Raw genomic sequence first — 13098 nt, forward strand, 5'->3', positions numbered from 1 at the left:
AAATTTATTTTTAGTTAGCTTCTTTAATATTACCTTAACTGAGATTTTAAAAGCAATAGGCCATATCGCTGATATATAAATATTAAATGTACACAATGGAATAAATTAACAAAGTTTGAGAAGAAATAAAACTGTACTCTGTTATAGATTTATCTGAAAAATTGCAATCTGATATACCGAAATAGATTATAGAACGAAATCAGAAAATAATAATTTTTTGGCCCTAATGTTACGATTTAATTATAACAAATACTATGAACAAAAATTATATTCCTAATAATTTACAATACATATAAGTATTTAGTGAGTGGATTATTAAAAAAAAGTATAATAGTGAAAAGAATTCCGATAGATTTTATAATTTTTTTTGGAGGAATATTTAAAACACGAACATATCATATAAGAACTTTATTTCAAACATTATGATATAACAGAATTTTTCCTCAAATCGTTGTAAGTCTTTAGTTACGATTTCTCGCTCTATAATACAAGTTTGCAAGACGAGCTGACGCCACGATACCTTCCCAAGTTTCTGTATTTATCTGATCGATGTATTGGGGAGGTACTCGGAAGTCATACTCGTAACCAGCCATCTCCAGGGTATAGGAGAACGGTACGCCCACAGCCTAGAAACAAGTGGTCAAGTGAGGATAGTAGATATAATAAAAAAATAACAGCTTGTCAACAACCCACTGCTAAGCTGTGGCGGCATAGCGGCTGTGATTTCCACCAATATGTCACATGTATGCATACGTAACAGACTCCCATCTGCCAAGTGCCGGTCGTCTCACGATGTTTTCTTTCATCAAATACGAGATGTATTTAAATAAAAATAAAATCATAAAAATTCAGGTACGCGGTAAATTAATATAACGGAAATTATTGTAATCAGTAAAATAATAACAAATCTATAATCCTCATTTGAATGAAAATTAATGAAAAATTTACGTGAAATAAAATCAAGCCATACCTGTGCATAATCCTGCGAGCTACCAGAGCATTCATACATTAATAAATTGCTGTTTCCAATCAAATAAAACGGAGCTTTATCGAGCTTCTTTACATCTATGGCAGCTCCCATCGCTGCTCCGACTTGGTGCAACTGAACTACATTGTGTGGCAACGATGTATTGCCGTATCCGAAGACGACGTAGTTTCCGAAACTGTGAACATTGAGGTACAACTGCATACGGTCTAAGTTTTCAAGAATAACATCTCTGATGTATCGCGCTTCCGGTTCAGAGAAAGCTTCATGTCCTGGATATATGTCAGAGCAAGGATTTGATGAGACGCCAAGAGTATTGAAGTTGATATCAAAATTTCTGTTCGCATCGACGCCCCAACACTCCGTGCTGACAGATGCATTGAAAGATCGAGTACGGCGCCAAAGTCGTTCCTGTATTAAAATGTATTACATAATTTTATTTGTAATATAAAACATCTCAAAACCGTCTTTAAACCTAAGTTGCTTCTTTTTGAAATACAGTCGGGGTCACAAAAGTTCGTCTTACGTTCGTCTACCTTAAGACCTATTTTCGTGTGCTTAGTATGAGCGATAATCTGCTTTACCGATCGAGAATGACATATTGAATCGCAATTATTTGCTTAGATTGTCTAGATTTAAAAGGTACTAAGAGTTTAAGACTTGATATGGGAATTAATTTGACCACTAACGAAGGTTTATCTTACTTTGACTGTACTATAATTAAGCATAATCATTTAATAATTGTCAATGATTTACAACACATCGGGATAAATTTATCCTAAATATAATGAATCGTGCAGACTAAGTGCTTAAAACATTTTCTACAAAAAAAAAAATCTCCAGAATCATCTAATGAAAGAGAAACCAAAGATACTTTCGTCTAAATAATATTACTATATTATTAATACGAGACTACTTTGTAAATAATTTAGGAGACAAGAAAAACCTTCTGATTTTCTTTTGCGGGTTCTTCTCAGGTCAGGGCGTTTTATTTTCTGAACTGGTGGTACTGTTTCAATTGAGCATCAAAAAGAGAGTGTAATAATTCTATCTACACTAATATTATAAAGAGAGAAACTTTGTTTGTTTGGTTGTAATGAATAGGCTCAAAAACTACTGGACCGATTTTAAAAATTCTTTCACCATTCGAAAGCTAAAATAATCCCGCATAACATAGACTAAATTTTATTTTGAAAAAAAAAATAGGGTTCCGTAAGATATTTTGGATTTTTCGGACAAAAAAGGAAAAAATCTACCAGAAATGATTGATTTTTTGCGTATGATGCCTAAACTATAAAAGATAGAACTATAAAATATTCTAACTCCGGTCCTTAGAGGGCATAATGGCCTCCGACCCTAAGAACCTCATCAGATTCGTGGCTGATGTTGGTCTGGCTGATGTGTTGTGATCACGAATTTGAGGTTTATCACAATAGATCCAAGCGCCGGTTGCAGTAATTCTTCAAATGTGACCGTGCCTCAGCAGTAGGGATATTAGAAGACTGATTATGAACCGTTATCTACGCGGGCGAAGCCGCGGGCGACCGCTAGTATTGAATAAAGTAATTTGAGTTTGAGTTTGAATTACTCACTATATAATATAAAACAACAGCCTGCAAATTCCCACTGCTGTGATAAAGGCCTCCTCTCCCTTTGAGGATAAGGTTTGAAACATATTCTACCACGCTGTTCCAATGCGGGTTGGTGGAATACACATTTGGCAGAATTTCTATGAAATTTGTCACATGCAGGTTTCCTCACGATGTTTTCTTTCACCGCTGAGCACGAGATAAATTGTAAAGACAAATTAAGCACATGAATCAGCGGTGCTTACCTGGGTTTGAGCCCGCAATCATTGGTTAAGATGCACGCGTTCTAACCACTGTGCCATCTCGACTCACTATATAATTACTCACATTAGTGTGACTGTATTCATAGCCATCAGGGTTGACCATGGGCATCACGATCCAGTCGATGTTGTCCAGTAGATCCCTATCCTGATCTCTCAGGTTCTCTACCAGTCGGTGTATAGTGTACAGAGCGAATGGAACAATCACCCATTCTCTCGCGTGCATCGTAGAATCGATGAAATACACCGGTTTGCTAGGGTCGGTGAAGTTTGTGGTCGATATCTTAAAAAAATATATTGACACACTTTTATTACAATATATTAAAATTTTATCTAAATATATAACAACATTATTATGGAAAGCATTGATTTTAGTCAAACTATCTAAGAACATTTATAATAAAATGTATAAATCAATATTATAGAAGCATTATACATGCCCATTGAGTTTCAAAAATTTTGTCCCGATTAAGAAAAAACCACAGCGTATCTTTCTTTTCATCATTCGAATATTTGTTTTAATTAAATCGACCAGATGGTATCGTTCAATTCCGAAGGTGTTTCATCATCCAAAAAGTAATTGGTTTTATAATATTCCTTACGGAAAAACTTTCTTGATACTTGTTTTGGAATTTGACGTTTAAACTTTTCTAAACGTGTCAGCTACCTTCAAGTATTTGACAGCTCGACCTTCGAAGCTGGGTCCAGCGTTCACCAAAGTCACTAAATTTGGATATTCTCTAGCTATTCTTTCCATGTAGGCATCCACCTGTAATAGTCAATTAAAAACAATTAAAAATTTAAATTTTCATTTCATAAGATGATTACTTTTATAATAAATGAATATCTTCTATAATTCTTTGCTTGTGAACAATACTAAATAATTTATTTACTCAAAAATATATTCAAACATTTCTACAAATTATGTTTTCTAAGAATTCGAAAATTTGAAGGCACATTAATAAATTAAATACTGGTCAAACCCTATAATAAACACACATTTGATCAGGTATCTAACGAAGACAAAAAGTACTTTTAAATATGATTATAAGTTCTGGAATAAAAGGCAAAAACCTTTTTCTGTCTCTATTAAAAAAAAAGACATTACCTCAGCGTATCTCGGATAGTCTTCAAACGGCATCCTATTAGTCCTACTCAGCTTCCAACTAGATACTCGTGTGTCGTGTTCTTTGAGAGATCTAGAAAACAATGTATCACTGTGAGCTTTGTCCACTGTAAGCCTCTTATCTGTATGACTGTTATCAACATTATTAATATGACTTTATTTGATACAAATATAAGAGGATGACTAAAGATTACAGAATTTAAGATCTCTCGAGATTGGACTGGATCTTCTAAGAAATATACTTTCACATTGTCTCGTCGAAATCGGGCATCTTAAGTTGAATTCTAGCTGAGCATAGATTTATATCTCGCAAGTTAGCTAAACCAGTACTACAGTTATAGAATACTTATAGTGCTTATTGTGCAATATATGTATATCATCAACACAACAACAATTAATAACAACAGCCTGTAAATGTCCCACTGCTGGGCTAAGGCCTCCTCTCCCCCGTAGGAGAAAGTTTGGGATATATTCCACCAGGCTTTTCAATGCGAGTTGATAGAATACACATGTGACATAATTTCTATGAAGTTAGAGACATGAAGATTTCTTCACGATGTTTTCGTTAACCGCTGAACACGAGATAAATTATAAACACATGAATATTCAGAGGTGCGTGCGCAATCATCTTTCAAGATGCATGCGTTTTAACCACTGGGCCATCTCGACTCTTATATAATATATTATATCATATCAGGTTAATCGCAATTTTTACTAAACTTTTTAGGACTAATTGACTTAAAATTAAGCATAGATACTCGTTTCCTTTTCCTCTTCGGAACTTTAGAGTTTTTGGGAAATTAAGTAAGGATTACTCATAGAAAAATAATTTTATCCTTAAGAAGTTGGAACGGTCAACTAGTGTTACTTATTGTACAATTTAATAAACATTTCCAGAAACTGTGTTGGTGTTGTTAGAACGAGTGAATTTTTACCGAAGTACATATAACCCTGTGTCAAACGAGCAACGCTAAGTTATGTGACCCTTTTTTACGTTTATATTTCGTCATATGCTCGACACATTCGCATCAACGCGGAGAAATCTTTAAAAACAAAAGACCCAACCAAGCGCCATTTTTCTCTTTCATATGTTTCCTACAACGTAATATTTACAGAATGCGTTCATCATCTGGTCCCATAAAACTGGTTTGACTGCAAAATCAATAACTGAATCTTTTGTTTAAATAATTAAATTATATGATAAGCATATTTAAAGAATACCACACCAATATATTACAGTTTGGTATCTATATGTGCTACACGCACACATAGATAGCAAACTGTACTATACTGTAATGTTTAAGTTTGTCTGGTCTCTTTTATTTTCTTCTCAGATTTGACAGTGTATCTAGATATAAAAAAGGTTTAATACTACATTCAATTAAGTAAAACAAACTATACCACTAATAAAGATTTAACAAATTATATACATTTATGCCGAGCCGAGATGGCCCAGTGGTAAGAACGCTTGAATCTTAACCGATGATTGCGGTTTCAAACCCAGGCAGTGCTTAATTTGTCTTTGTAATTCATCTCGTGCTCAGCGGTGAAGGAAAACATCGTGAGGAAACCTGCATGTGACAAATTTCATAGAAATTCTGCCACATGTGTATTCCACCAACCCGCATTGGAACAGTGTGGTGGAATATGTTCCATAACGTTCTCCTCAAAGGGAGAGGAGGCCTTTAGCCCAGCAGTGGGAATTTACAGGCTGTTGTTGTTGATACATTTATAATTTAAAACAAAATGTTTTCACAATAGATATAGAGTATATTTTTGCCACCCTTTCAAATATGAAGTGACATTCTAAATTCTCCCACGACTAAATGAGTAATATTCTGCTCGAAACGGCTATAAAATGTCGGTCCGCCGGTCCTATATGAGGTGTGAAAGAAGAGCTATAAAGCTCCGGCTACACTCGTTTATGGCTGTTCAGTCGCTAAAGATAACATAAACGCTAGGGCTCAGTTGCGATAAGCGAAAATCTCTTGAAAAATGCTGACTAGTATAAAGAGATCGTACTGATAAGCCTCGTATAAAACAATATTTTTATCATGTTTATATTTACCATAGAAAATTTCTTGTCCAAAATAATTATTTTGTTTAATCGTGGTTATTATTTGTTTTACTCAACGTCTATTATAAATATATAAAATCTAGTTAAATTAAATTCATTCATTGTGAGATCTTGTATTGATGACTACGTAATCTATACTTATAATAAATCTGTAGGGATGTCAATTCTGTACATGAAATATTTTTCCAAAAAAACTATCAGAGGTTGAAAAGGGGTCGATACTGATGGCAAAAATGCAATCAGTAAAATTTTTGTCTGTCTGTCTGTCTGTCCGTATAACCGTTATAGAAACAAAAACTACTCGACGGATTTTAACGAAACTTGGTACAATTATTTTTCATACTCCTGAGCTGGTTATAGTATACTTTTCATCAAGCTACAGTCAATAGGAGCAGAGCAGTGAAGGGAAATGTCGGGAAAACGGGAGAAGTTACTCCATATTTTAACCTTCCGTCGCGTCTACAACCTTAATGGTTAAAGCTACATAGATACATAGTTCTCCTTAAAATTATGTAAAAAATATCCCATGACAGCCTTTGTCTATCTTTTATGGTTGACTCACAATAACACGTGTCACTCTCAATAGCTTAGTAGTTCGAAGCTTTCTGATTATATTTGTCTATTCCTGCGTTTATAACACTCTCAATCATCCCAAATTAAAAAAGTTAACAGTATTAACTATTCCATAAAAAAGAAGCATAGAAATCGGTATAGAAACACCCAAGTTATACATGAAATACGCTAATAATAAAGCTATCGCACGTGAATACTAAATCTATACTACTATATAAATCTCTAGAGTCTGTCTGTACACTTATTTTTATCGTAATTTGTCATTAATATTCTTTTTGTGATTGACTGACATAATTTTTACCATTTTTGACATTTTTGTCTGTCTGTATGTTCTGCTATAACTCGAGAACAGATGCACCGATCTTTATAAAAATTGGTAAACAGGAAGAACATCTGCTTGCGCAAATGATAGGCTATCTATATACAAATACAAAAGTGGATGTGTTTGTATGTGTGTCTTCTATAAACTCAGAAACTATTTGATCGATCATTAAGATTAAATGAATAAAGAGATTATGCTTTCCCCATTGATGTAACTCGCCACCAGGTAGCGCTGCGATATAAATATATTTACACCGTTCAACCCATTGTCACGAAAATGAGTACGTACATGTATTTTTTCACGGAGAATGTGATTATTTCATCCGTATCATTAATAATAACCAACAGATGGCCCTTACGAGTATCACGATGCACTTCTATACCGATAAACCGATAACTATAAAAAATCAAATAAATAATGAAAATCTATTCAAAAAGCATAATAACTCACTTAATTTCCGTCATATGTCAATAAGCATAAAATAATCACAACAATAATAATTGTCATCTTAAAATAAAATAGTTATAAATTACATACACGGGAAGAAGTTATAGCTGTTTTGATTATAAGAAAGTAAACAATAATCATAATTGGTAAGTATACTCATAACTCCAATAACAATGAATCTTTAGTATAAAATGTAATCGTAAGACAAACAGCCAAAAAGCAACTACAAAAGAAACAAAAGATCGGAACATCAATAATATATGCGCAGCGTCATCCAAAAGAGCTACGGAAACAACACACCAACAAGAAATACGCTTAGAAACAAATATAATCCGAATTTCTAGTTTGAGAGCTGCCAAAATAGTTAGTCAACGTAATGATTAAGTTCCAGATCTTCGAACAAGCATCTTCATCAAGAAATACTGAAAAAACTGACGAGCGAGCCCAACGACTGGATGATCAACGATTAAAATAGACTCAGTCAAGAACTAGAACCAATCTCAATAAATCCCGATGTGATCATTGGTTCAATGAATATAGTTTGCCCATATTGTCACGCTATGATGTTTAAAATAAACTGCTGGTATAGTGCTACTCCACTGGCAAAATGTATTTACCACAACTGGTTGAACCACCAGAATCTCTTCTTATCTACGTTACGGGAACTACTGAGGAGTCTGAATATTTCCTTAAGCATATTAGAAATTACAATTCTTGCTTTGAAATGACATCATTTGGAGCAACAAATATTGTTATTTCAATAATTTCGCGTCTGCGTTTAAAGTGTATCATATGATTGGTTCACCACTTCCAGTGCCTAAATTAAATTTCCAGTGTCTGGACATTTATTCCACGGACAACGGAGAAAAAGATTGTTCTTCGATGCATGTTCAGTACCACAACTAATCGAGAAATCGTCGCTAAATTTAGGATTATGCTTTATGAAAATAATTGTTTAGTTAATGATTTTAAAACTGCTCTAGAAGGTGAAACAACAAATGATTCAAAGTGATTATCAATGCAGATAGAACGCCATTGAAGGCAGAGCATGAAAGGCATTTTAACGCTGCCGTAGTTCCTGAAGTCACAGCTGTAGTTGTCGGTACGGAAATTACAAAACAAGGTATTGTTATCACTAAGCGACACAAAAACAATCAAGGTGTCGCTGAAACACATCAATCGTATGACAATTATTACGATTATCCAATTATAGATGGATATCATCTCGGACTGTATCAGAATATTCTCACGACAGGTTCTGTGGCATCGAAGAGTTAGTTGTATGGATTTTTTTGTGTATCGTATAATGATTAGAGATAATTAATCTAACCATATTCTGAAGTGTCGTCAACTGTTTTAACAATTCATTGTTGACATGTACGCTATGGTCGAGAACGAGCGATTAAACTACATTCGATACAACCAATCAAAACTCTGAGCCAAAGAGTACATTTATTTACGAGATACCGAGATATCGAATGATAAAATAGCTGCTGATATTGGACAAAGATCTTCGTACAGTGGAAGTCCAAGACATATGCACGAATATGCTCAGGATGCTCTGACGTACGTTCGCAAGTATTGACAAGGTTGTAGATGTAATATAATAACATCGATATTCGATAGAACCGGACAAAAGAGGACGTATTGGTTTGATGCAAACTTTTACAGACTATAGAAATTTAATTAAAAATTTCATCGTACCTATAAAACATCGTATAAATTTATGGGTGTTCTGACCAATCTGCAGCATATCTAGAATATCATTGAAGAAGATGAAATAGATGACGAATATTATTTTTTTTTCAGAATTTGATTAGATCTCGATGTTTCTTTATTGGTTTCTTTATTATTTGTACATTGTTTACGATCAGTAATTAATTATAAAACGATTTTTTTTTCTGCGACTAATGCCCAGCGAAGCGGGCGGGTATAGCTAGTATTAAATAAATAACTAAATAAATATTGGACAACATCAACACATTACTCTGATCCCACTGTAAGTAGCAAAAGCAGTTGTGTTATGGAAAAATATTAACAATGTAAGTAGTTATTTTATTTAAGTACGATTATCCAGTCGATTGTAGCACATTCAATTAAAAAATTAGGAGACAAATTAGTGAGTTACGACCATCTATCGTAAGAGATTTTTATCATTCTTTCCAGGTCAAAGCCAGCAACTATATAAATGAAAATAAAATATGATTTAGTGATACCCAGACGGGTGTACTAAGTTTCCGTAAAAGGTATCGCATTTTAGGACAATTGTAAATTTATGATATCTATTGGTATAGGAGCTGGCAAAAATGTAGGTCAGTCGGTTTTTATACAAGTGTTAGGTGAAATAACAAATGGCCCACCTAATGGGTTGTGATACCACCTATATTAAGTATCCCTTTCATCGCCAATGCAAACATTTTCCTCTTCACCAACCTATTAGGTATTATTTATTTATATATGTACAGCATTTATCTAAATTCCTAATAAATAAGATGAATATTGTACTAAAATATTGTTAGATTTTAAGATAATTTTATGTCTGTAACGTAGTGTATTGACTCGGACTCATAACGGAGTGCGGTTAGTATTGTTGTTTATGAGTACTAACTTAAACTAACTGAATCGATATTAAAATAGATGATTGATTACCTTTTTGTCGAGAATTCAAAATCAAAATAATCTTTATTCAAGTAGGCTTTTATAAGCACTTTTGAATCGTCATTTTACAATTAAGTGAAGCTACCACCGGTTCGGAAAGTAGATTCTACCGAGAAGAACCGGCAAGAAACTCAGTAGTTACTCTTTTTTTAACATTTAAAAAATACAACGTCATGTTAATTAAATACAATTATTTCAATTAATGTATCCTGCTTGGAAGTCAACAGGTATTAACTCCACGCTTTTTTATCATCTACAAAATCTTGTATCGAATAATATGCTTTTTCTACCAATGTATTTTTTACAAACGATTTAAATTTACTAAACGGCAAAGTTAAAAATTTCTGATTTTTTTCATTCAGTCTCGATTATAATCTGATAATTTTTATGATAATTATGTAGGAATTATTTTCACGAATTGTGAATTATAATCTTAATCTTTGTTGTAAATATAGACTGTCTATACAATATCTCACTTTTATCATAAACCAAAAAAAACCCGTTTGAAATACTAGGAATATAACATTAGTGCAGAATGATTTGTGTTGTTTTTAGGACTCCTTATAATCTTTACATAGTATAAAACTAAGTCGCTTTCTCTGTCCCTATTTCCTTTTGTACGCTTAAATCTTTAAAACTAAGCAACAGATTTTGATACGGTTTTTTTAATAGACATAATGACAGATTAAAATAATGTACTACAGAATTGTACACCACATAAATGTCTAGAAAAAAGTTAGTAAGCATATGTTTGTCTATTAAGAACCCAAATGAACATTTTTATCGTTACTTTTTACGACAAATAATGGCTTATTTTCGAAATGATTTTAAGCAATATAGCATTAATCTTTATCCAATTAGATAAATTGCGCATTCAATGTAGATCAATATGGCCCTTCAGAGCATGTAATTTAAATGAATATTTTCGAAGATATTACAGTTTTAAAACAGAGGGACATAGCGGTTTCCTAATGAGTGAAAACTGTGTATATTGTACTTATTTGTTATCACTATATAGTATAAAACAAAATTGATTCCCACTAACTCTCTTTTCGAACGCGTGCATCTTAACCAATGATTGCGGGTTCACAGGCCGGGCAAGCAACTACTTTATTTGTGTTTATAATTCATCTCAAGCTCGACGGTGATGGAAAACATCGCGTGGAAACCTATATGTGTCTAATTTCAATGAAATTCGGCTACATGTGTATCTGCTACTCAGCAGCGTGGTGGAATATCCTCCAAAATCTTCTCCTCAAAGACAGAAGTGGCCATAGCCTAGCAGTGATAAGTGTACAGGCTGTTAACGTAACGTTAATGTAATGCCCAGCGAAGCGGGCGGGTAAAGCTAGTAATTTATTTAATAATTACTTGAGGAGTATAATCGGGCAGCAAAGGTACTTTTCTAATAAATTAAACTGATGAAATGTGAGGCATTACTTACGAGGCTACATCATCAAGATGCAGGTAATGGTTCATGCCATTTCGGTCTAATGTGGCCAAAAATTCGTGTTTATTTTCTGGTGAGACCATAATCAATGCATCTCGAAGTCCTGGAGCGCCATGGTTCCATAAATCTATATTTAAATCTTCTTCCAGTTTGTGAAGGACTATCTGGTCTGCTTGATCACGGAGACGAACGCCATGAACCGAATAGCTGTTGGAAAAAAGGAAATTTACATAAGTCACCGATTTTTTAGAACCAAGTTTATGGAAAATTTACAAACCGTGTTGTGTAAATTGTTTACTATAAATAAGAAAAATTTGATGCCATTTTATATTTACATTGTTTTCGAAATCAGCAATACTACAAGCACTTTAAAGAAAGTTCCTCTGCATATGGAGGCAGGTTCTCTAAGAACAAAGCGAAGCTCACCGGAGCTTTTGGATTTATGATTTAGCTTTAACAAAACACCTGGAAGTAGGATTTAGAATATAGGCTAACATGTTGAGTCCATAGTACATTTTTGTTTAAATAACGTTATTTATTTATTATTATATTTGAAGAACTAATTGCTTATTTGATGGTTTAGAAATATTAACAACTTCTTTTACCGTTAATATATCTCCAATCACAGATTCCAATATGTTGTTTTGTGCGCCTAATCACTAGCTCATTAAATCCTAACTGGTGTACAACAAATCGAATCAAATCAAGATACTCCCTTCAAGATGTTTAACAGCACTTTTGAATTGTGACTTTACAAGGTTAAATACGAAATTGAATGAAGAAGAAACCGTAAGCCACTCAATTACTCTTTTCCTGACCTTGAACAGAAGTCTATCATAATATTAATAATATCGTTTACAAAAATCAATGATTAGAATTAAGGCACGTACCCAGAATATATTTCATGATTTCCTGCTATTACAGCATTAACAAATGCCAAAACACACAAAAATACATTGAGACAAGTCATTCTGACTGAAACTGCGACCGAATGTCAAACTTTGGAAATTTAGAGTAGTAAAAATTGAATTAATTTTCTAATCTTTTTATCTTATATTTACAATCATTATGTCTTATCAATATACCTAAACAACATTACGCGATAACTTCACAAGATATGACTTTTTTTGTCAAATGATGACCAGAGTACTCGATTCTTGTTTTGATATACTTTCAGAACTCCCTATTTAATGGTAGTTTTTTTATGATATGGGTTGGTGGACGAGCATATGGGCCACCTGATGGTAAGTGGTCACCATCACCCATAGACAATGACGCTGTAAGAAATATTAACTATTCCTTACATCGTCAATGTGCCACCAACCTTGGGAACTAAGATGTTATGCCCCTTGTGCCTGTAGTTACACTGACTCACTCACCCTTCAGACCGGAACACAACAATACTGAGTACTGTTATTTGGTAGTACGTTGTTCATACCCATCTCGCCTTATCCTCCTTCCCATTACACATTTTACCACCAAACAGTAATATTTAGTATCGTTGTCCTCCAGTTTTAAAAGTAATCGGATCAGTGTACAGGGTACAACAGCTGAAATTAACACAGTGGTGAAGATCACCAAGTGACACATTTGCCAGAATACCTACCTAAT

The 13098-nt window shown here is 33.6% G+C and overlaps 1 protein-coding gene across 1 annotated transcript; it reads right to left on the reverse strand.

Annotated features, from left to right (window-relative positions):
• Positions 1-449: 449 nt before the first annotated feature.
• On the reverse strand, positions 450-12486 carry LOC124532958 (carboxypeptidase B-like). The gene is made up of 7 exons (XM_047108096.1): positions 12378-12486; positions 11482-11694; positions 3943-4033; positions 3502-3603; positions 2902-3117; positions 971-1396; positions 450-626 (listed from the first exon to the last, which is right to left on the reverse strand). The coding sequence occupies exons 1-7, from the start codon at positions 12455-12457 to the stop codon at positions 462-464; spliced, it is 1293 nt and encodes a 430-aa protein (XP_046964052.1). The 5' UTR covers positions 12458-12486; the 3' UTR covers positions 450-461.
• Positions 12487-13098: the final 612 nt, after the last annotated feature.

Source organism: Vanessa cardui, chromosome 10, assembly GCF_905220365.1.
Source record: "Vanessa cardui chromosome 10, ilVanCard2.1, whole genome shotgun sequence".
Classification (NCBI taxonomy): domain Eukaryota; kingdom Metazoa; phylum Arthropoda; class Insecta; order Lepidoptera; family Nymphalidae; genus Vanessa; species Vanessa cardui.

Excerpts from the sequence above, each read along its gene's own strand:
- LOC124532958 (XM_047108096.1), bottom strand. The coding sequence starts at position 12,457 with ATGACTTGTCTCAATGTATTTTTGTGTGTTTTGGCATTTGTTAATGCT. Across the intron at positions 11,695-12,377 it reads AATCATGAAATATATTCTGG|CTATTCGGTTCATGGCGTTC; the intron begins GTACGTGCCTTA and ends TTTTTCCAACAG. Across the intron at positions 3,604-3,942 it reads ACTATCCGAGATACGCTGAG|GTGGATGCCTACATGGAAAG; the intron begins GTAATGTCTTTT and ends TGACTATTACAG.